The sequence below is a fragment of the Hydra vulgaris genome, chromosome 04, assembly GCF_038396675.1.
Source record: "Hydra vulgaris chromosome 04, alternate assembly HydraT2T_AEP".
Lineage (NCBI taxonomy): Eukaryota > Metazoa > Cnidaria > Hydrozoa > Anthoathecata > Hydridae > Hydra > Hydra vulgaris.
In genome coordinates, this window is record NC_088923.1 from 34,870,769 (window position 1) to 34,894,078 (window position 23,310).

General features: G+C 27.2%; 2 protein-coding genes across 2 annotated transcripts in view; one reads left to right on the top strand and one right to left on the bottom strand.

Moving 5' to 3' along the window:
- Positions 1-615: 615 nt before the first annotated feature.
- Positions 616-2,633, bottom strand: LOC136079371 (uncharacterized). Its single transcript, XM_065795107.1, has 4 exons — positions 2,575-2,633; positions 2,131-2,283; positions 1,570-1,849; positions 616-1,464 (listed from the first exon to the last, which is right to left on the bottom strand). The coding sequence occupies exons 1-4, from the start codon at positions 2,631-2,633 to the stop codon at positions 616-618; spliced, it is 1,341 nt and encodes a 446-aa protein (XP_065651179.1).
- Positions 2,634-7,903: 5,270 nt separating this feature from the next.
- LOC100209939 (ras-related GTP-binding protein C) overlaps positions 7,904-23,310 on the top strand; it is a 36,716-nt gene continuing 21,309 nt past the window's right edge. Inside the window, exons 1-7 of the mRNA XM_065796170.1 lie at positions 7,904-8,109; positions 11,778-11,851; positions 12,615-12,692; positions 16,549-16,675; positions 16,787-16,888; positions 17,010-17,066; positions 17,746-17,815. Coding sequence (XP_065652242.1) covers positions 8,107-8,109; positions 11,778-11,851; positions 12,615-12,692; positions 16,549-16,675; positions 16,787-16,888; positions 17,010-17,066; positions 17,746-17,815 — 511 coding nt within the window. The 5' untranslated portion in view covers positions 7,904-8,106. The remainder of the gene's footprint in view (positions 8,110-11,777; positions 11,852-12,614; positions 12,693-16,548; positions 16,676-16,786; positions 16,889-17,009; positions 17,067-17,745; positions 17,816-23,310) is intronic.

Genomic DNA, 23,310 nt, shown 5'->3' on the forward strand with positions numbered 1-23,310 from the left:
TTTATTATCTAGATCTTGTTTGTAGATAGTTTTCAATTTTTTTGCATCTTCGCGTATTTTTGAAGGGTCTAGTTCATATATTTTTAAAATAAAGCTGTATTTAGATATTATACTGTCATAAGCAGATTTTCTTTTGTTGATTTCGACTGTTAAATTGTCACATATGACATAAAATGTATTAATTTTAAAATTGTTTTGGCTATTAAATGTATGACCAGGATCATTGGATTCATCAAAATGTTTTTTTCGTTTTCTTTGTTTATTTTCAAATTCCGAAATTTCATTACAATCTATAAATTTTTCTTTTGCTGCGTCTTCATAGGTTTGAAACATTTATCGTACAGACTTAACATAAGCAACTAATGAATTATATAACTCTACTACAGTACTCAAATCTATTTGAACAGACTGTAATAGTTTACTAGTTTTATTAAATGTATGAAGTACATCATTCCAAAACTCGTTCATAAATAATGTTTTTAGTCTATTAAGTTGTCGAAGCAGTCCCTCAGCTTCTGACCTTGTAAGTGGTTTTTGTAGTTTATCATGTTTTAAATCTAATAATGCTTTTTTCACGCCAGCCCAATTTGTTTTCAAACTATGGCAAGCATCATCTCAAGCAGACCAACGAGTATCTGATAAACTCTTAAGAGTGGAATTATTGTATTTTTTTAATAAGCTCCAGCGATAAGTTAAAGATGAGAAATAAACATATAGGTTTTGGATAAATGAAAAAAAATTGTTTGCTTCTTCGCAACAACTAGCAGCACACATTCCAATGAGATTTAGCGAATAAGTGGAACAGGGAACAAAATCAGCTAAGGAAATAACATCTTTAATTCTTGCTTGGACACCGGAATATATGCCAGACATTTTTTTGGCGTTATCATAAAACTGGCCCCTAAGAAAACAAACACTTAAGTCATATTTCCTCAATATAGAAAATATAGCGTCAGTTAACGACTCAGCCTTATGCCCAGCATCGTCAATGAACCCAATAAAACGTTCCACTGGTTCTCCATTTAGTAATACATACCTTATAATAAAAGAAAGTTGGTCAATGTGAGTTATATCTGGGGTTGAATCAATACTAATTGAAAAGTATGTTGCCGCTTTGACTTCTTTAATTATTGTTTCTAGGACTTTTTCTGACATTATACTTATGAACTGCTCATAAGCATGAAAAGATAAATATGATGTATTTCCTTTACCAGGATTCCCATATTTACTTATATGCTGACACAAAAAAGGATCATATTCTGCAACTAATTCCATTGCCATAATAAAATTACCACTATTAGCAACAGAAGATCCATACTTTTCTTCAGTTCCTCTAAATGGTAATCCATGACTAGCTAATGACTTCACTACAGAACATACTCGAGTTAGCACATTAATCCAATAATTTGTCTCTATTTTTAATTGACGAGTAATTGTAGTGTCTATTTGGCCTAAATCAGTTGCCTGTTGTTACATTTTGTATACACAAATTTTATGTCCTTCTGAGTTTTCATGTTTTATCAATTTTTCTGGATATTTCCGATTTGAGAATCCTTTTTTAGAAAAAACAGTCTCGTTTTCAAACAAATAACAAGGGATACAATACACTGATCCATTGGTTTCTGAGTAGGATAAATAATCTCGTTGGCATGTCTCTCCATTGACTAATACAGTTTTAAACCAATCTTTATTTAAGTACCTATTAAAAGTCCGATGACCTCCGGATTTATGTACAATGAGATACTCTTTTTTGGAATGTGTAAAATCTGCATTTATATTTTGGCTGAATCCATTTCTACAAATATAATCTCTTGTTTTCTCGTCTAAATTCCACAATCCTGGATCAAAACTAAAATTACCACAAATTAAAAAAAAACAATGATTAATAATAATCAATATTTGCTATACCTATATGGCTATATGTTACAAATTTAAGTAATTTATTCTCTAATAATCTATTTAATTGATATTTATTTTTTTTAAACAACATTTATTGGTTAGATCTAATTTTAAATTTTACTAATTTTACATAGGAGGTTTACACAAGTCAACAAAGATAAATAACTAACATTTTTATACAAATTGTATATATTATAAAGAAATATTTTAAAATATTGTGAAATTACTCACCCTGGAATATCACTGGAATCTGTTTTATGTAAAACATCAATATCCAGATTGATATTTCCAGTCTTATTGAATGATACTTGACTACTTGTTTTCTTGGACAATATAACAGACTCAATTTCACTAAGTGCCTCTTCATTTTCTTCATTGTTACTTCTAAAACGACAATAAAAATTTAAATTAATAAAATACTAAAACATATTCTTTTAATAGATCTCATGCTAGTTTTTAAAACAATTAGGCAAAATTGAAAATACTGGAATTTTAATTTATTTTTCATACAAGGTTGGTTCCAGTCAGCAATTATAAAATGCCAACATTATTTATAAATATGTAACTTATTATTATAAAGGAATATTTTAAAACATATGAAATTACTTAAAATGGAACATCACTGGAGCCTGCTTTATGTAAATCATTAATATTTCTAGTGTTGTTGTGTGATACTTGACTATTTGTTTTCTTAGACAATACAACAGACTCAATTTCACTTGGTGATTCCTCATTTTCTTAATTTTTTTTTAAACCAACAAAGTGTATAGTGAAGTTATTGTATTAATGTAATTTTTACTAAATTAATATTAATTATTTTAAAAATGTATTAAATTTAACTAGAGAGCTAGATTATAAAACATAAAACTAATAACCGACAGTTGCTAAAAACACTTACCTTTTATTTCTTGTTTTGAAAAAAAATCAAATATTTTTGGAAGTTTTGAAATATTATTTTCAATTTGCGATTTTCTTTTTTTGTTTGCAGCTCCGCTAAGTTTTTTTTTGATTCATTATATATCAATAATAAATATATTAATTATAACTATATAAGTATAATATATTTTACCGTGACCGTGCTCGCCGCTATACTTATCTATGACGGAGGCCGAAATAATATTCCGCAGATTGGGAAACAAATAACAATTAACAATATTGTACAATTTTATAATTAATATTAAAATATAATAAATTATATTTTAATATTAATATAATTTATAATTTTTACGAAAACTTTTTATAGTCTCCGTAAAAATTTTGGCGCCCCCTTGACATATTCCAGGGGGGGGGGCTATTTCCCCTCCGAACCAATAAAAGTATAAAAAAACTGCGTAATTTGATTATGTTGTTATGATTTTTTGTTCTTAGTTTTTAAAAAAGTCTTTTATAGAGCTCGCTGAATTCTTTTTTTTAATTTGAATATTATATTCTGTGCAAATCTTACATATTATATTATATTCTGTGCAAATCTTACTATTCTGTGCAAATCTTAAATCAAAGTATAGATTATTACATTGATATTAATTATTACATTGACATTATTAAATTGACATTAATTATCCTGATTTACACATAATGGGTTCTTATTTGAAATATTAAACCTAGTTTTGTGTTTGGTTTTTATTTGCATTAAAAAAAATTTACTTTTATTTGTTACCAATACTTATACGCTTTTTTTTTCTTGCCCATGGACAAGGTAGTGCAACTACCTAGTGCAACTCCTGAAAACATTTTTTTATAAGGTTTAGGCATCTTTATTAAGTTTAGGCAAGTTTATTTATTGATGAAAGCTTAGTATTAAGTTAAGCAACCATTTTCTAACTGATGTTTAATAACATGTTCATTTTAACTTTAAACTAAATAAACTTTAAGTAAGTCCAATTTTGCTAAAACTGTTTTATTGTTTATCTGTCAACAAAAGCTGAAATTTGGTCGTAGTGGCTGTATTTTGGTCTAATTTATATACTTTTTGTTATCGTTGTTTTTTTCAAAAAATTTTCATTTATAATAATTGCTGTAATTATATCCTAAATGCTGAAAGATTTATCTCTCCAGAAATGTTATAATTTTCATATAGACCTTTTTGTTAATATGTCTGTAGAAACAATTTTGCAAAGATGCGACTGGAATATGGTCACTCTACCCTACTTGGCGCGTAAAAATAAAATAAACTGTTATCGTTACGTCCGTTTCCGAAACTCTGTCAAACCAAAGCATGTGGGAGAAAATCAATCAAAAAAAATCGCCGTGAAACAAGCAAAAGTATCTTTTTTATTTACATGATGTGCATTCATGGTATTAGACTGTAATATAGTGTGTTAAATTCATGCGATCTATTAAATCGTTATAATTTTATAGATACAATGATAAGGATAAGGTTTGAAATAAAATAAGATATGGTTTGAAATAAAAGATAAGGCCTGAAATAAATAATCTCAAATTGTTTTTAAATACTTCACACAATGTATTCTACATATTATTTAAATGAAGTTCATTATGTACCACACATTTTTTTCCAATAATATAAAAGTTTATTTAAAAATTAGATTTTTTAATGTACAAAATCATTTATTATTGCAAAAAAATGTGGTACATAACGAAATTAATTAAAATAATCTGTTGTTAACATTGTGTAAAGTATTTAAAAATACTTGTGCATGTGCATACAAAGTGCATACAATTGTGCATACTTAGAAAATTCTTTTTTTTTTCTTTCAAACCCAAACCTTCTCTATAATACTATAAAGTTTTTATAGATTGTATACATTTAACATATTGTATTATAGTCTAATATCATGAATACAAATCATGCAAGTTTCCTTTTCATTTTAGATAATGAAGCCTTTAAGTCAGGTGCAACTAAACGAAAAGAGGCAGCAGCAACAAAAGATGCAATTAGCAAACTTCCCAAATTTACATCATTCTTTACACCTATTCAAAGTGGTTGCACCAGCAATGGAAAAAATTGTTCTAATGATTTAGTCATTCATGAACAATTAGGTATTACCAATAATCAACCGAACACAGCAGAAAAAGTGTACACTCTACCATTGCCACTATTTACTTCTGTCGCTTGTAAACCAGCCAGCTGGCCTAAACAAATTTCTGATGCTCAACGATGTGACCTAGTCAAACGTGGCCATACAACATTGTTGCAAGGCGTTGATTTTCAACAGTCCATTACAAACCTATGATGAACAACTGAGAAACTGTGCCTCGGTCATGACTTGTGTATTCGGTAAAATCTGACAAGGTATTTTACTTTGCTGTAAACGTTTTGAAATAAAGGAAAAGTCCGTTTCGTAGTGGTACTAGTACATGGGAGGGACTATCAAAGAAGTTGAAAGTACATGAAACAGGCACTTTCCATCAAAAGTGTTTCAGGCAATGGATGCAGCTTAAAGAGGGTATCAATAATGAATCATCCATAGAGAAACAAGAAGTGCAGCTTTTTCTTAAAGAAAGGGAATTCTGGAGAAATGTCCTCAAGTCTTACTGACATTATAAAACCTCTGGGATATTATTTTGGCAATGTTTTTATTGTACTGAAAAGACTGGAGGAGTATGCAATAGAAAAAAAGATGGAAAAATAGCCACGGAGGCTCAGTCGTTGATAACATACATTTCAGACTACTTTGTCTATTGTCATCTATTATGACATTTTATTCCAAGTAAATAAAACAAGCAAGATGATCCAATTCCTTGGTATCTCCCTAGATGTTATGGAAAATGAAATCAGAGCAACTGAGCCATTTTTAGAGACTTTAGTATCGAGAGAGATTTTAGTATCGATTTTAGTATCATTTTTAGAGATTTTAGTATCGAGAAAATGGATTCTTAAGTGCTGAGACCACAGCGCGTGAAATTGAAGAAGAACTGAACATTCCAAGAATTTTTCCATCAATTCACACCAGCAGGAAGAAAAAATTGTTTGATTATGAAGGAGACGACAAAAGCGGTAGTTAAACGCCCCAATCAAAGTTCAAAACTGACTTTTTCTTTGTGCTTGTGGACCAAGCTTTACAGTCTGTACGGGAGCGTTTCCAACAAACAGATGATGTGGCTGTTGAATTTTCATTTCTGTTCAATCAGAAATGTCTCTTTCGAGCATACAAAGACAAAACCCTTTCGGAAAGTGCCAGAATTTTTATAAAAAGATGGATGATATTGATCAAATTTGAAATGGAGATAGAGTTGAAACAATTTATTCATCTAGTTTTCGAAAACGATCAAAAGCTCAAAACTGCAATACATTTTCTGAATTATATCAAAAGCAAATGTCTCCATGAGGTGTATCCCAATGTCGCTATTGCACTCTGTGTTTTATTGACTTGCCTTGTGACAGCAGCGACTGCTGAAAGAAGATTCAGTAAATTAAAGCTTATCAAAAATTTCCATCGCTCAACAATGATGCAAGACCGGCTGTCTTTTCTAGCCATGCTCTTAATATAAAGTGCCTGTGCCCGGACGATAAACTGTGACCACCTTATTGAGATCTTTGCAGACTCAAAAGTTTGTCGAAAATATTTGGTTGAATCTCATTGAATAACAGTTAAACCTTTTGGCATTGGTTTAATACAAAACTGCTTCTTTTTGATTCATCTTTATAAATAAAGTTTTGTAGTAGGCATTTAAAAAAAATCACCTTTCTATATCATCAACTTTTTTTTTTGGTGGGGGGGAGGGGGCACCAGCTGTCTTGCACAGCACTGCTCATTCATTGAATATCAGCATTGTTTTCCAACGATATCATTTTCTGGTTGCAAATTCACTATCCAATTTGATCAGCATCCTTAGTGGAGTTCCACAGGGTACCGTTTTGGGTCCAACGTTATTCTTGTTATATATTAATGATCTACCCATCAATCAAGCCGTATAGTTCATTTAAGGATGTCGATTACTGTCACAATCTTGCAGTTGCCATTTATAAAGCTTATCTTTAGTCAAAAAAATGGCAGTTAAAAGTAGCCAATAATAAGTGTTTTACTCATAGAATAGCACCTACTTCATTTTGTAAAGGTATAAATTACAACTATCAATTAGGAGATCATAATTTAATCTCGTCTACAAACCAAAAAGATTTTGGTGTGACCATGGGTTCTTACTTAAATTACAATAATCATATTTCAAATATCGTCCGCGCATCAAACATTCGAGGAATTTTAATCTTTAAGTGTTTTATAAGTCACGATCCACGTGTTATCGTAAAAGCCTACACAACCTACATAAGACCGATCTTAAAATATTGCTCTCCGGTTTGGTCGCCAAACCGCACTGAAATAAACAAAGCAGTGGAAAAAGTGTTAGGACGTTTTACCAAGAGAGTTCCTAACCTAAATAACTTTTCATATTTTAATAGACTTAGAATTCTTGGTTTGGAACTGCTAGAAAATCGTCGCCTTAAGCAAGACATAATTACATGTTACAAAATTCTTAACAATTTAGTTTGCCTAAACAAATCAAATTTATAATAAACAACTATATTTACACTCGAGATCAGAAATTCAAATTATTCAAACTAAAGTGTAAAATCGATGCCCGTAAATACGCTTTCTTACTTAAGGTTGGTGATACTTGGAATATTATCTAGCATATGTATTATGCGATTGTAGGACACGTTGTCAGAGTTCTTTAGATTTTATGGACCTTGCGTGTCCTTTAGAACATTTATTACTGTTCTAATAAATTTTAATCTAGTCTAAGTTGAAGACCTCGGTGCAAAAACGGTATAAATCCACTTTTAGCAGATTTTTAGGTTTGAAATGGATTATTAGTATATTAAAAAAGCTCTATTAGCTGGTACGAAAACAACTTAGTTTGAGCACTACTTATGTCATTAAGTGCATGATTTTAGGGACAAACTTGTATTCCCTACTTTCAAAACCAATTAGTTTTTTCTTTCTCCTCAACAATTTGTCAAAGTGGAGTTAAATCGTTTTTGCACCACATCAAAATGCCGATTTACACACCGCGTAATTTTTTCGAGAGGGGGTGTAAAACCTTTATGAAATTATTTATTGTTGAGCAAATCACATGATGATAAATTTTACGGAATGTCTGTGTACAAAACCTTTGATCAGATGTTTTTAATTTTATGTAACACACATAAATAGGTTGCTTAACCAGCACCAAAGATTTCTTTAAAGCTTTCTTTGAAGCATAGTTGTACATTTTACTTGCTCCTCAAGGAAAGGAGTTATAGCATTAATGGTATCTATTGAGTTCAACTTCTTAAATATTTTTTATAAGTTGTTTTATGAATCGGAGTAGCCTGAGTTATCTTTACTATGATAAGTTATTAAAATGTTAAGCATAATTAGTTATTATTTTAAAATTTTTATTTTTAACTATAAATAAAAAAATTAAATTAATTCAATTTTTCAGATTTAACCCTCATTTTACCAATGATGAGTAATTAACATATCAAAATAGTTTGATATTATTTGAACATGATTCTATAATGTTTGTTAACTGGGATACCTTTGAGTAAACTTACTGTCGTTCACTATAACCCATTTATTACCAATGCAATTTAAAAACTATGAAAAGAATTATGTTACATATTTTTGTTAACAAAACATAGTTAACAAAAAGTTCATATTCATGGTTAATTATAATAAATAACCATGAATATAAACTTTTTAGTTTATGTCCATTTAGTATATTTTTAAAACAATGACTAATCCCTTTTCACTCTAAAGAATTGTGACTTAAGGCATTGGAATTTTTAAAATCATAGTGTACATGATCTAACGTAAATAATATAAAAGAGTAAACCCAACAAATATGAAGCTACCATCTTTTATCTTTAAAACATAAGTTGCTCCTGTGAGTTTATTCATATGGTCATAAGTATTTAAAAGATTTTTTAAACTGTAAGTATTTTAAAATGATGTTATTATGTTGACATGTCATGTTAGGAAATAATGTTAACATAAATGTTTGTTTAGAATAATAATAATGAACTTCTTGATATGATTGCTAAATAACTGTCTAAACAATTTAAGTTAAAGGAAATCCACACTCAGATGTAGCGAGATCTAACAAGAGCTGACTCTTAACTTTCTAACAGGGCTAGTTGACTGTATTTTTGTTTTTCAGGTTTTCTTTAAGCTTAAATTTCGATGTTTTGTATACACATCCTAAATCAGTTATTGTGCTTTCTAGCTATGTGATAAAAATTGATTGCTCTAAATCTGCAGAATTCCTTTTTTACTTACAAGGTTCTACAATTTATATATATATATATATATATATATATATATATATATATATATATATATATATATATATATATATATATATATATATATATATATATATATATATATATATATATTAGGAAAACCAAAAATATTATATTAAAAATTACTAATTTGCTATTACCCAAAAATGCTAAAATATAAAATTATGTATGCGGTCAAAAGTTGTCCCAAATCATTCCACTATCCTAAATTAATTTGTTAACGTTGTTATAGTTTTTAATAAAAAACCAATATTTACAGTAATTTTAATTTTCAAATAATATAAATTTATAAATTAATCTTGGCTGCTAGAATAGATCCAACTACATATTTACAATATGCTTTTGCATGTTGTCTAGAAGAGAACATGCATCAATAGAAGGCTTATCCTGAACAGTATTCTAAAAATAGATGGATAAGAAAATGAATCAAGAGTAAGAAAATGTACACAAAGTACATTTTATGTTAAAGAAAGTACATTTTATGGTAAAATGTTTGGGAGATAATAAATTTGCAATAGTTTGGATATACACTTGACATGTGTGGTCAGTCATAAAAAATTAACACACAAAATACAAGACAAAGTATAAGTGATACCATTTATTAGTATAGAAGTATAAACATTTTGATAATATTCATAATTCTAAATTGAAAATAAATAACAATAAATAACAGAATTATATTTGGGTTTTTGTTTACCAGAGAGACTAGAGTCCTAAGCTGTCACTGAGGAAATCTGCCTGTTCTATGTGATCGAATAATGATGACTTTTAATCAAAACTGAAATTTATGGTTGTATTACTAGCAAATTTATAGGTGAGATTGTCAGAAAGATCATTATTATAGATAGAGAAACAATATAAGACCAGTACTGGAATTTTTTTGTATATTAGAGGTTACTATAAATAATTGAAGATATTGTTCATCATTGAAAATAATGCAATTGGAAAAAGAAAAAAGATTCAATTGTTTTCAGATAGGCTAATGAAACTAGCTTGTGGAAAAGACCAGCATACCAGACTAAATCAAAACCTTTTATTATGGCTAGTGCAATGGCCTTACCTCAACACATTCATGTAATGTACAGTTGAATCTTTTTGTTATTAAAGTTAACAAGTTATCATTAGAATGATAGGATTAAAGTTTTTATTGATTGTCAATTGAGTCAGAGTCAGTTGTTAGACTCAAGTTGAGATATTAATAATTTAATAATTATTGAATCAAATATTTTTTTAATTATACTAATTACTGAATATAAGACTGAATAGCAAAATAATAATATAAGACTAAATAGCAAAAGTTAGACAAATCTATTTGTTATTTGCAAATAGTTCTGTCTTATTGTTAAGATAAGTAATAAAGTTTGACTCATGTTAGGGAGTTTGTTAGACTTGCTTTTGTTTTTAACTCGTAAGATAAAATACAACAATACCTTTTTGTATTGATTTTTTGCAATAATATAAAAAAAGTATGCTCCCAGAGAGCTGTTCTTGTGGAGAAGAATTTAAAAAAAAATGATTTTTTGAGAAATACCAACTGCACAAGTAGGAGTAAACCGTATGGCTTGAATTGAGAAAAATTTTGAGTTTTAGTGCCAGCAACGACAGTGGTAATTAAGCCAAGCTATATGGTGTGATGAACAATAAAAATGGCCCCAAAAAATAACATTGGGTTATGGTCAAAGAGAAAATGCTTGGTCAAATTATTCATAGGTGGTTAGTAAAATCACATATAAAAGTTAGGTTTCAAACCTGATTTCATCACAATAAGTGAGTGCAATAAGTGCATTCTCCTAGCCTCTTTTAGTCAAGTTTTTTGTAATTTCCTGAAGTTTCAAAGTCAGAGTTTTTAATTTTTTTTTAAATTTTTTATTATTATGGAAATCTTGATTATTTGTGTACGTCATTATTGATATTTGAAAACTATTTTTCAAGCATTAATATAAATTATACATTTTTTGAAAGTTAAATCTATATGTGATTTAAATTTAACTTTAAAAAAAATGTATAATTTATAGTGTAAATATGATGTTCTATAATATGTTGGTATTTATTGTTTAAAAATTTTAAATTTAGTCGCGAAAGAGTAGAAGGATGATAAAATACAAATATATTTTTATCACAAACTAATAAGAAAGCTGACTTTACCCAAACCAGTGTAAAAGAATAGGCCATTATTTTCATATACCACTAAAACATTGTTGTTTAAAAATGCTAATATCTTATATTTAGTTTATTTTGATTTTAACAGTATTTAAATTTTCTTAAAAAGCCATCATTGAGGCTTCTCTATATACATCGACTGATGTTTGTATTTTTCCAGGTACTACCTAGTTATGTAAGACTTTTATTATAGGGTAAAAAAAATCATTATTCTTCAGGATTTTTTTAAGCCATTTTATAGGGTAAAAGTTTCAGCATTTCTGTATTTTACCTGTACTCTATTCATATGGTTTTTTTAATTCATTGTATGATTTTTTTATTTATTTTTATAATTAAACTTTTCTTTTGTTGTAATTTACATTAATGCTTTCATTTTAAAATTTCATGGCCATGAAAAAGTTTTTTTCTTTATAACCTTTAATATAATTTTATTTACAATTCCAATCTTATGTTATTTGTATTATATTTCTAGTCTTTTGATGATGAAGATAACTTTGCTACTAGTGGTAGCTACAGTGTTGTGGGATCATTCCCAAAAGATTTTGGGTAAGGCTTTTTTAATTTTGTCTATAGTAGTAAAAGAATAGGTTTTGTGACACACATAAGGGTTATGAAAATGGTGGTCACTATCAATTATGAAGAAGAACTTTTTTCTTAAATTTATAAGAAAGTGTCCTGACTAAAGTGTATATTTCAAAATATGAAGGTTTATTTATAGTTTGTTATTTTTGTTTGTTAGTTTTTAATTTATAGTTAAATTTTTAACATATTCGTTCAATTTTTTGAAAGTTTTCTTTAATGTGAATTGTTTAACTATCTAATTTATCTAATTTTCTACTTTAATTATCTACTTTGTTTAATTTAAAAAGTTTAAGTTAAAAACTTTAATTATCTACTACGTTTAATTATCTACTTTGTTTAACTATATCTACTTTGTTTATATATAACTTCTCTGTATTTTAATTTCTTGCTAACAATTATCTATAAGTTATGTAGTTCTCATTGGCTACTTTTAATTTTGTAAAATAATTTTTTCTTTTATCTTTTGTAAACTGGTAAAACTGTTTCACACTAATAAATATACTTAATTTAAAAAAAAAAAATGAATAAAATGAAAACATAACAATGCCTTTAAATGTTTTTAACTAATGGTTCATGACCCACAATGTTTTAGCTAGAAAAATGATCTCCTTTAAACGAAGTTTGTAACATATTTTATTTTAATGATTTTTAGTTTGGTCTTATAAAAATAAAAAAAATGGTAAGTTCAAAATTTTACTATCATATATATAATTGTTTTATTTCATAGATACTTAGAAGATAGAAATGATATTCATAATCCTGCAGATGAGCAAAAGCCCAAAATTTTATTAATGGGTCTACGCAGGTATGTAGGTAAAGTTTTATCTTTTAAACTTAATCAAATTCATAATAATTTTATGTGTAAACTTTTTATAGACCGAGTTTTATATATATATATTGACATATATTGATATATATATATATATATATATACATATATATGTATGTATATATATATATATATATATATATGTATATATATGTATATATATGTATATATATATATATGTATATATATATATATGTATATATATATATATATATATATATATATATATATATATATATATATATATATATATATATATATATATATATATATATATATATATATATATATATACATACATTGTTACACTTCACCGTTGAATATATAATATTGTACTCAGCGAGAATAAGCACAATAACCTCCTGGATTTAGGCAGGAATGGAAGCTATTATTCCTTCTCTACGGTTCCAAGTCAAGCCTTATTCTACTCCATGGTTTTCACACTCTTGTGCAGGTGCTATATATAATTGTAATCATTTTTTTTCATCTTTTTCACAAGAACAACTCTCTTAAGAACAAACGGCTATTTATTATTGTGAGAAATCGATGTAAAAAGGTGCTGTCAGATGCTAAGGTCCATTATTCTCAGTTCACTTAATCTTGTATCTTATCTCAGAAGTTAGGCTCTAGACACGTTTGGAAAATCTTCAACAGCGTTGTTAACAAATGTAGGTCTAACTTTCCATCTCTCATTCATGGAACTGATGTTATTACCTCTCCCAAGGATAAGGCAGAAACATTTGCAAAGAATTTTCTTCTAATTTGATTCTTAAATTTTACGGCTATTCTCTTCCTTATATTCCAATTAAATAGATTAACTAATTGTTAGATATTCAAATCACTTTAGCTTCTGTTGCTAAAGTCATATAAATTAAACTCCTCTATGGCTTGTGGTCCAGACAACATTCCTGTCATTGTCTTACAAAATAGTTCTCTAGAACTCTCTTCAATTCTCTCTAAACTATTTGATAAGTGCTTGACTGAGTCTTTTTTTCCTGCCTGCTGGAAAATGGCATCTGTTGTTCCAATTTTCAAAAACTGGTAAACATTCTGACCTTCTCCAATTATTACCCGATCAGTCTTCTTACTGTTATTAGCAAGGTCTTTGAGCCTTTGATAAATAAATTTCTCACATCCCATCTTAAATCAAATAACTTACTGTCAGACAAACAATACTGTTTTCGATCTTCTTGCTCTATGGATGACTTGCTTACTGCTGTGACAGAAAGATTTTATTGTGCATTATATGGAGGCGGAGAAGCAAGGCTATTGCTCTTGATGTCTAAAGCTTTCAACAAAGTTTGCTATACTGGTCTTCTCCATAAGCTTGTTTCATATGGTGTATCTGGGAAAGTTTTTGAGATTATCAAATCGTTTCTTTCCAACCGCGTTATTAAAGTCATCCTTGAAGGCTAACACTCTTCTTTATTTCCAGTAACTGCTGGGATACCTCAAGGTTCTATCTTTGGTCCTGTTTTGTTTCTTATCTACATTAATAATCTTCATGACAACCTTACATCTAAAGTAACTCTTTTTGTTGATGACTCAACTTTATACTACTGTCTTGACAAAAAGTCTTCTCTTTTCAATGGCTTAGAACAGGCAGCCAATCTTTAATCTGATCTCACTTCTGTAATAGGTTGGGACTCGCAGTGACTTGTAAATTTTAACTCCAACAAAACTCAGATATTTACTGCAAACAACTACCACAGTGCTGTCAACATTTCTATAATAATGAATAGGAACTTTACAAAATGCGTAATATTTGCAAAATTAACATAATAGTAATAGTAGGTCTATTCGAATAGTTATTGTCTATATGTAATATAATATATTATATAGACAAAAACTATTCAAGTACAAAACATAAGCATTTAATAAATTTCTTAATAAATGCTAATGTTTTTACTATTATTCTAATTTTGATTTAAACATTAGCAAATCTGTTCATTTAACTTTTACTTAAAGTTGATAATTTTCACAGTGCTTCAGGTTGCCTTTTAAATTAAGTAGATGATTGCATTAGACTTATTAATTAAAAAAATATTAATTTCATTTTTTTCGTTTTCCTAGTGTAAATTGAAACTAATTCAAAGTTCATTCAAAAAATAAATTTGCGCGATTACTATTTGTTATTAAGACCTAAATTTTTACTTTTGTTTATTTATCAAAAACAGTTTAATTGCCAACCAAACAAAAGAGGTCATTTTACTCTAAATGTATTTTTTTTTTTAATATTTCATTATTCAAAAACTGAATTTTTCATACAATCCATTTTCATACACTTTCTTTTTTTTTTTTCACTTTTTTTTTTTACATTTTCATACACTGGCTTTAATTTTTTGTTTTTAAATTGAGTTTTGTAACATTAATTTCTCATATCTTTTTTTTTTTTTTATATATCTATTAATTTTTTATAATTTTTTATGTTCGGTTAGTAACCAAATGACAGTTTTTAAAGTTAAACAAGTAACATAATTACTTCGTTTTATTGTGCAGGAAAAAAGAAGTAGCAACAATGAACAGAAAATTTGTTATATATACTATTAAAATTTAAGATTAATTAAATTTGGTTATATACTACTGTGAAAATTAGTTATATACTAAGTAGTATATAACTAATATATACTAAGTAGTATATAAAATATTATCTAAAACTAATCATCATCTCTATCACTATTATCTAAAAAGATATAAAATATCATCTAAAGCTGAGGCTGTCACTGCACCAACAACTTGGATGCTTACTTAAATGGGCTTGAATGCCACAAATAATGTAGTTATTAATAATAAAATAATGGAGTATCAACCATTTTCATATCACACAAGATTCTGTCTTACTACTTCATGGGCTTGAATAAGTATCAGAACTGTCTAAGTATCGTCTTGACACTTGTTAATTTCTGGATCTTTACTAACTACAACAAGAAGTTTTTGCAAAGATTTTATCAAATGAGACCGTGCTTTGTGTTTAAACCTATACACCTCTGATTCCTTTTCATAATTTGTAGTTATTATCAGAGGCATCCCAAGGAGGGGGCATAGGGGGTGTATAGCTTCCCCCCCTTCCTCCCTACAAAATTCATTAGTCGGCAATTCGGACACTAGAGTTGACAAAATTGGATCTATAGTTGGCAGTTGGCAAATGTCAGCCAACTAGGTTTTTGTTTTTTTTAGATCTTAGTCAAAAAAAAATTTCTAGCCCTTAATTGGCAATAAACAGATATGTCACCACCCCTTCCCCCTCCTATAGGATCTCTTGGTAACGGCCCTGATTATTATACTTAATGCAATTTATGAATTTATGTATTTTGTAGAAAACAAATTATGAAAAGATATAAAAATTGATAAATTTTACACGAATAAATTTTATTCCAATAAAACGCTAAAAAACTTATTTAGGTAAGTTTTGTATTTTATTTCTTTGACTTTTTGCAAGAATGGAACTTCTCAATTAAACATAATTTAGATACATTTCTCTATACATACTTAAAAACATTTATGATTTTAAGTTTGTTTTCATTTATTATTTAATGTTCTTATTAAATCATCATAGTTATTAATTTTTTTTTCTTGCTCACATATAAATTTCTATTTAACTAATTCAAACATTAAACATATATATATTTGATTTTTGTTTTATAAAATTTTATACTACTAAAAATTTGTAAATTGTTACAAAATGGAAATGCTAGGTAGAAAAGTTAACTAGATGCAAAAAATTTAATTTATTTTTTTAAATTTATTTAAAAAATTAAATTAAATTTTTATTAGATAAAAAAAAATAAAAAAAAAATAAATAATATATATAAATAAAAAAAATTATTATTAGAAGTGGAAAATCTTCAATATTAAAAGTTGTATTTCATAAGATGTCACCAAACGAGACACTCTTTCTTGAGAGCACTAATAAAGTAGTCAAAGATGATATATCCAATAGTTCATTTGTGCAATTTCATGTGAGTTTTTTTCTTCTTGTGTTTTGTTTACTGTTTTCGTTGGTTTGATTGCTGATTGTTCAAATGGAAAGCAATAAATGATTTTGTTTATTTTGTTTATTATTTATTTAGATTTTAGATTTTCCCGGTCAAATCGATTTTTTCGCAGATGGTTTTGACTCTCAACAAATTTTCGGTGGTTGCGGAACATTAGTTTATGTTCTGGATGCACAGGTAAAAAAGTTGCTTTAAATAGTTATATATTTTTTTAACTTTGATGCTTTTAAATCTATTAAATTTTTTTGCATTTAATTTTTTTTATTAGCAACAATTTTTTTTCCTTTTAACTTATTAGGATGATTACATGGATGCACTTAATAAACTTCATCAAACAGTTGTAAAAGCTTATAAGGTTGTTTTTTAAATTTAATGTTGTTTTTTGTTTAAAATATGTTTTACGCAGAGTTGTCAACAAGGGCAAAATAGTAAGGCCGTGCATTCCAAGACCAAGGCCAAGAGTTTCATGACCATAGCAAAGATTTTCAAGGCCGAAGACTTAAATTTTGACCTTTAGTGAAGGCCAATAATTAACCAAACCGCATGCAGCAAGTGCTTCAACAATAAAACTGCATGTTGCAAAATTAACCTACGTTATGTTCAGAAATTGACTAAGGCATAAAGAAAATATATTTGAAAATAAATTTTCCAAGGTAAAAATGACAAAATTTAAATTTAGTTGAGGAAACTAATTAAATTTATTATTTTCAAAAAACCACAAAAATTCAACTTAATAGACTGAAATGTTTTTTATTTTTGTTAATAAAAATAAGAACATTCTGAAAGTTTTTATTTTTATTTTTTTACTGTTTACATACATTGATTGACAAATAGGTAAAATATGCAAGGAGTGCTGCTACATTGACTGAGGGTTTTGGTTGGGCAAGCAACCTATCAAATTTTTTTAAACTTTTTGCAGTCTTCTAAAATAATTTTTTTTTAAAGAAACATTAAGTTTGCATTTTATGTAAAGAAAATCAAGCAAAAGTAGACACAATCAATGAAAGATTGTGAATGTTTTAATTTGTTTACAGGTAAACCCAAACATTAAGTTCGAAGTTTTTATTCACAAAGTAGATGGGTTAACAGATGATCACAAAATAGGTAACAATTTTATTATTAATAAGTTGGTTTTATGTGTTCATGTGTTTTTAAATTTAAATTTTTTAGTTAATTCAAGTTTCTCATTATTAATATCAATAGTTGTTGTTGTATACTAAAATACTTTTCTCAAGAGATGTGCTGGTTACCCAAAAAATTTTTTAGATATTCTGGTTTACCTGGTAACTTTAGGAGCCTGGTCATTTAAAAGGTGCTTGGTAATTTTTGAAGGTGCTTGACAACCCAGAAATAGAAAAAAAGGTTTCTAAATACAAGATACACTATAGAGGTTTCTAACAAGAAACCCCTACAGTGTATCTTGTATTTAGAAATTACCGGGTACCCAGCAGACATACAGATTATACAGGGTAATCATAGCCTCCCAGGATTGCTGAGCATCTCCATAATTTACCTATCTTATTTAGGATAATACCTAGCTTATTTAGGGTAGACACCTTCAAAAATTAGCAAGCAACTCCAAAAAATAACAGGCACTTAGCGCACCAAAAAAATTGCCTGCTACCCTGCACATATCTACTCTTCTCATTAAAATTTTCTAAGTCAAAATAAGACAAAAATTGCTGCACCCGGTTTTAAGCTAGTGTAATATGTTTCAAAATTAAACATTCTTTAATGAATATTTTATTTGCGACTAGATAAAATGAAAAATGAAAATTTAAATTGTTGAAAATTTAGTTGGTTAATGGTTTTATAATAGTTTTGCCGCTTTGAAAGAAACTTTTTTCTTTTTCATTTTTCCTCCTCAGCTCTGTATCTCCAGAAAGCTTACAAACAAAAGCAATAAATTTTTGAATCCTTTACATAAAATTTATTAACAACACTTAAATAAGATTTTTAATGTTCAAAACATGCTTTTTTAAGAAATAAATTTTTTTTTCAAAAGCAAATTTTTATTTGGTTTTAACATGAGCTATTATTTTTTATTATTTAATATTTGTTTATATATTTTTTCTGAAAAAATATATAATGCGGTTATATAAAAAAAAAAGAATTAATTTTATCTGTATGAGAAAAAATTATATAGAAAGACTTAGATAAAAACTAGCTTAAAGCTTAACGCTAGCTTAAAGTTTTTGGTCTTTTTTTAGCACTGATCTTGGTGAACTTATTTCTAGAATAATATTTTCTAATTTCAAAAAAAAAAAAATTTTTTATCATATACTAAATATTAAACTTATTTTTATTTATACTACTACAATTTATTATTAGATTACTTATTTTGATATATTATATTTTTAATTTATATTTCTTTTAACTTTTATTTAGTTTTTTACTCATTTAATTTGATTTTATAACTTTATTCAATATTTTGTTGTTGCTATACTTAACTATTTGTTTGGCTGCTGGATTATTGTTTAAGCCACCATTAATATTATTATTATTTATTATTCGCTTGTTCCTAATAATCTTATTCATTAGTATTACTTTTACTAAAAATATGAACATAGCTATTTACTTTCTATTTACTGTTTCTTACATTCTTTTTCTTTCATTTCATTACATTCTTACATTCTATTTATTATTTCTTACATTACTAATATTGCAGTTCTTCTATGGCTTTAAACTGTCGTTTGTGTAATAAAATATTTTGTCAAAGTTGCAGCTGAACTCAATGTAATTTTTGTTTATTTTGGACACGTACAAAATGTGACAGGCTCGATGATACTAGGTACAGTTTACTACAATTAAGGCGCTCTTGTGGCATTGTGTAAACTGTACTTAAAGTGACTTTCCATTCAAAAATGTACCAGATAACGAATTTATATCGCTCTTTTCTACTGATAAAATTCTTAAAACTGCTGATTTATCTCTGTCTACAATCCTTTTTCCATCTTTTTATTTTAATAAATTCTCTAATCAAATTTATAATTATGTTTCATCTCACGTTTTAGAATCTGGTGAAGAAATTTCTTCTTCATTAGACATAGCTTGTAAATACTATGATTTTAGCGAATATGTACACTTAACTTTAATAAAATAAATGCTCTCTCCTTTTTTCATCTAAACATATTGTTACAAAAACACTCTGAGGATTTAAACATAGTACTATCATTAATTAATTTTGATTTTTCCATTATTATATTTATCAAAATGGTACATTATTATATTTATCAAAAAAACTAGTATACAAACAAAAGATGATTTAATGATTTGTACACCTAATTGTTTAGAATCCACATTTGTTAAAATTATTTTTTCTAAAAAGTTTAATATTATTTATGGTTGCATTTATAGACACCCTTGCATGAATTTCAATGTTTTTAATAGTATCATGTCTGTCCTACTTTAAAAAATACTTTCTGAGAATAAATCTGTTTTCTTACTTGGTGAATTTAATATTGATCTGCTACAATCATTGACAATATTTTTTCTAATGTAATAACTAATGAAATTATTTCAGGAAATTTGGCAACTTTGGTTTCTGATCACTTAGCTCAATTTTGTATAAATACCAATTTCAAGAAAATGTTTATACCACGCAGACACAAGGAGTTTTAAAAATTCTAATAAAGAAAACTTTAAATCTGATAAATCAAAGATTGACTGGGATGATGCTATAATGTCCAATCATACTAACTCATGTTTTCAAACATTTATTACTTGTTATTACATATTATTATTGATAAGCAACATCAATTTTAGATCACTATACCCTACTTAAAAAACAAGTATCAAAAGCTTCAAAAAGCGAAAAAAACAATATTTGCCATAAAAAAACATATTTAAAAAAAAAAAAGTCCTCAAGTTTTAATATGGGCAGCGCCCAAATACGGTTAAAGCTGTCAAAAATGGTCCAGAATAGTCCTTGATATATATGAATATATATGTGTATATATATATATATATATATATATATATATATATATATATATGTATGTGTATATATATATATATATATATATATATATATATATATATATATATAATTTATGTATATATAATTTATGTATATATATAATAATAATCCCTCTCGTTTTAAAAAATTTTACAGTTAACACTAATATATTCTTTTAATATTTAAAATCAATTAATTATATAGATAATTTATAGTTTAAATAAAATGTTTTATTTTATGAATATTAGCATATTATGTATATTAATATAACATATTTGTATATTTAACCCTCAGAATTAGAGTCGGCATTCGGCAATAGCGAACAAACTGCTGACCTAGAACCAATTGAGGTTGGCAAAATATCGCTGACCTTGTTTCTATGTTTTATGGTCACAGATTAAGGTTGGCAAATTATTGCCGACCTTATTTTTCCTAATTATGAGGGCAGTATATTATATAGATTATTTATATTAATATTTGTGTTGTGTAAATTACTTATATATATATATACATATATAAATATATATATATATATATATATTATTATTATTATTATTATTATTATTATTATTGTTATTATGTAAACAAAAACTTAATATTATAATTTTTTAAAAATCTTTAAATATTAGTTTTCTATAGAAAGAAGAATTTAAATAGAAATTCTTGATAATTGTAGTGAGCGCCAGTTTCTTTTAAACCAATTGGTTAAAGCTTTGTTATTTAAAAATAAACATAAAGTATTTAGTTTTGCGAAAAAGTAGTAGCAATGTTATCTTTCCAAACATTCGAAATGACGTCAGCTGGGTAGAATCAAACATAAAGAACATTTATTATCAAGATAAAATATAATGAAGATACATTTAAAATGGTTTAAGTAGTTGTTAAGTTTATGTAGAAAGAGCACAATTAGGTGCTTCTAACTGAATATATAACGGGTGATGCGGAAGTTATTGGACAAAATAAAAACGTCAATAACTTATTTATAAATAAAAAAACAAATTACTATTATATTTTTTTTAAATAAAGCATTTATTTTTTAATAAAAATATATTATTTTTTATATGAAAAAACACCACCATCTGCAATTGATCTCAATTTTGCTCTGACGCCTTTCATATGCGACTGTAAAAAGTTCAAATCAATTTCTTGTAGTTTTAGTTTAATGCGATCAATCAAAACTTGCTCTGTTGAAGCTTGCCAATCTCTCTCGTAAACCTTCTGTACCAAATGTCCCCAAAAATTATCAATTGGTCGTGCTTGAGGCACATTTGGGGGATTGGATTCTTTATCAACGTAGTAGACATATTGGTCCATCCAATTTAGAGAATCTTTAGAATAATGAGAACTTGCTAAATCTGGCCAAAATAAATAGTTAAAGTCTCCATGATACTTGTGAATAAATGGAAGAAGTCGTTTTTCTAAACATTCATTGATATAGATTGATAAATTGATCGCTACAGCCTTGGAAGTGCGAAACAATGGCTCGGACATACCACGGTCAGATATGGCTATCCATATTAATAATTTTTTTGGAAATTTCTCTTTTCCTATAAAACAACATGTCTTTTTGTTGTTTGTGTAGTATCCAGAATTTCCAGGGATGTTGTCCCCTGCAAAACAAAAGTATTTTTCGTCATCGATGACTAGAAGCGATTTTGTGTTATAGAGTTGGTTAACTAGTTTCCTGCTTCTTTTTTTTGCCTTTATTTGTTGTTCTATAGTGTATTTTGGAGTCTTTTCATGTTTTCTATATTTAATCTTCATTTTTTTTAACTGACGACCAATTGTTGATTGATTTACACCGAATTTAATACCTATTTTTCTCTGACTGACCCCTTTTCGATTGTTGATAAGTCTCGTTAATTCGGCTTTCTTTTCTCTAGTCCAGGATGTCGGATGACCAGGGTGCCTTCTATCAGAAAACTATCGAACAGTTTCAAGTCTTTTTAGGTTATCATATATTGTACTTCGAGCAAATCCTTCCTTTTCAAAATGATTTACGATTTATTTATTTTTTATATTAGGTTTATTTACAAAAAACATTTTTAGTTGCTTTCGAAAAGATTCTTGTTCAGCTGCATTTAACCTCATTTTAAATAATTGTGTTTCAAATAATAAAGTTTATATTTTATAGAACGTTTATGCCTATGCATGAAACCACAAAAACTAATTATTATGCTCAAATAATGAAATTAGTGTAATATATAGTGTAATATATAGACATAATATAAAAGTGTAATATATAGACATAATATAAAAAGAGAAAATTTTCTTGTTAGATTAAAGAAAGATCATGAGAATTTAAAAAATGTTTAACTGAACGAAATTTGTATCATAAATGCATTAATGTTCTCAAATGTCATCAGTTAAATCAGTCAATCAGTCAGGCGACAATAACAAAGCAGATTAAAGCGAGTTAAAAACGGTTCTAAAAGTACAGCAAAAAAGTTCCAATAGAGTTAGATGCAGTTAAATGCAAAGAAGTTTCAAACAAAAACACTTATTTTAATTTTTCATTTCATACAGTTTTCGTTTGATACAGTCATACATATGCAGTCGCATATACATACATATACAGTCACATATACATAGTCACTGCTCGATGCCTTTAATAAATTTAGACTAAAAATCAAAATCCTAT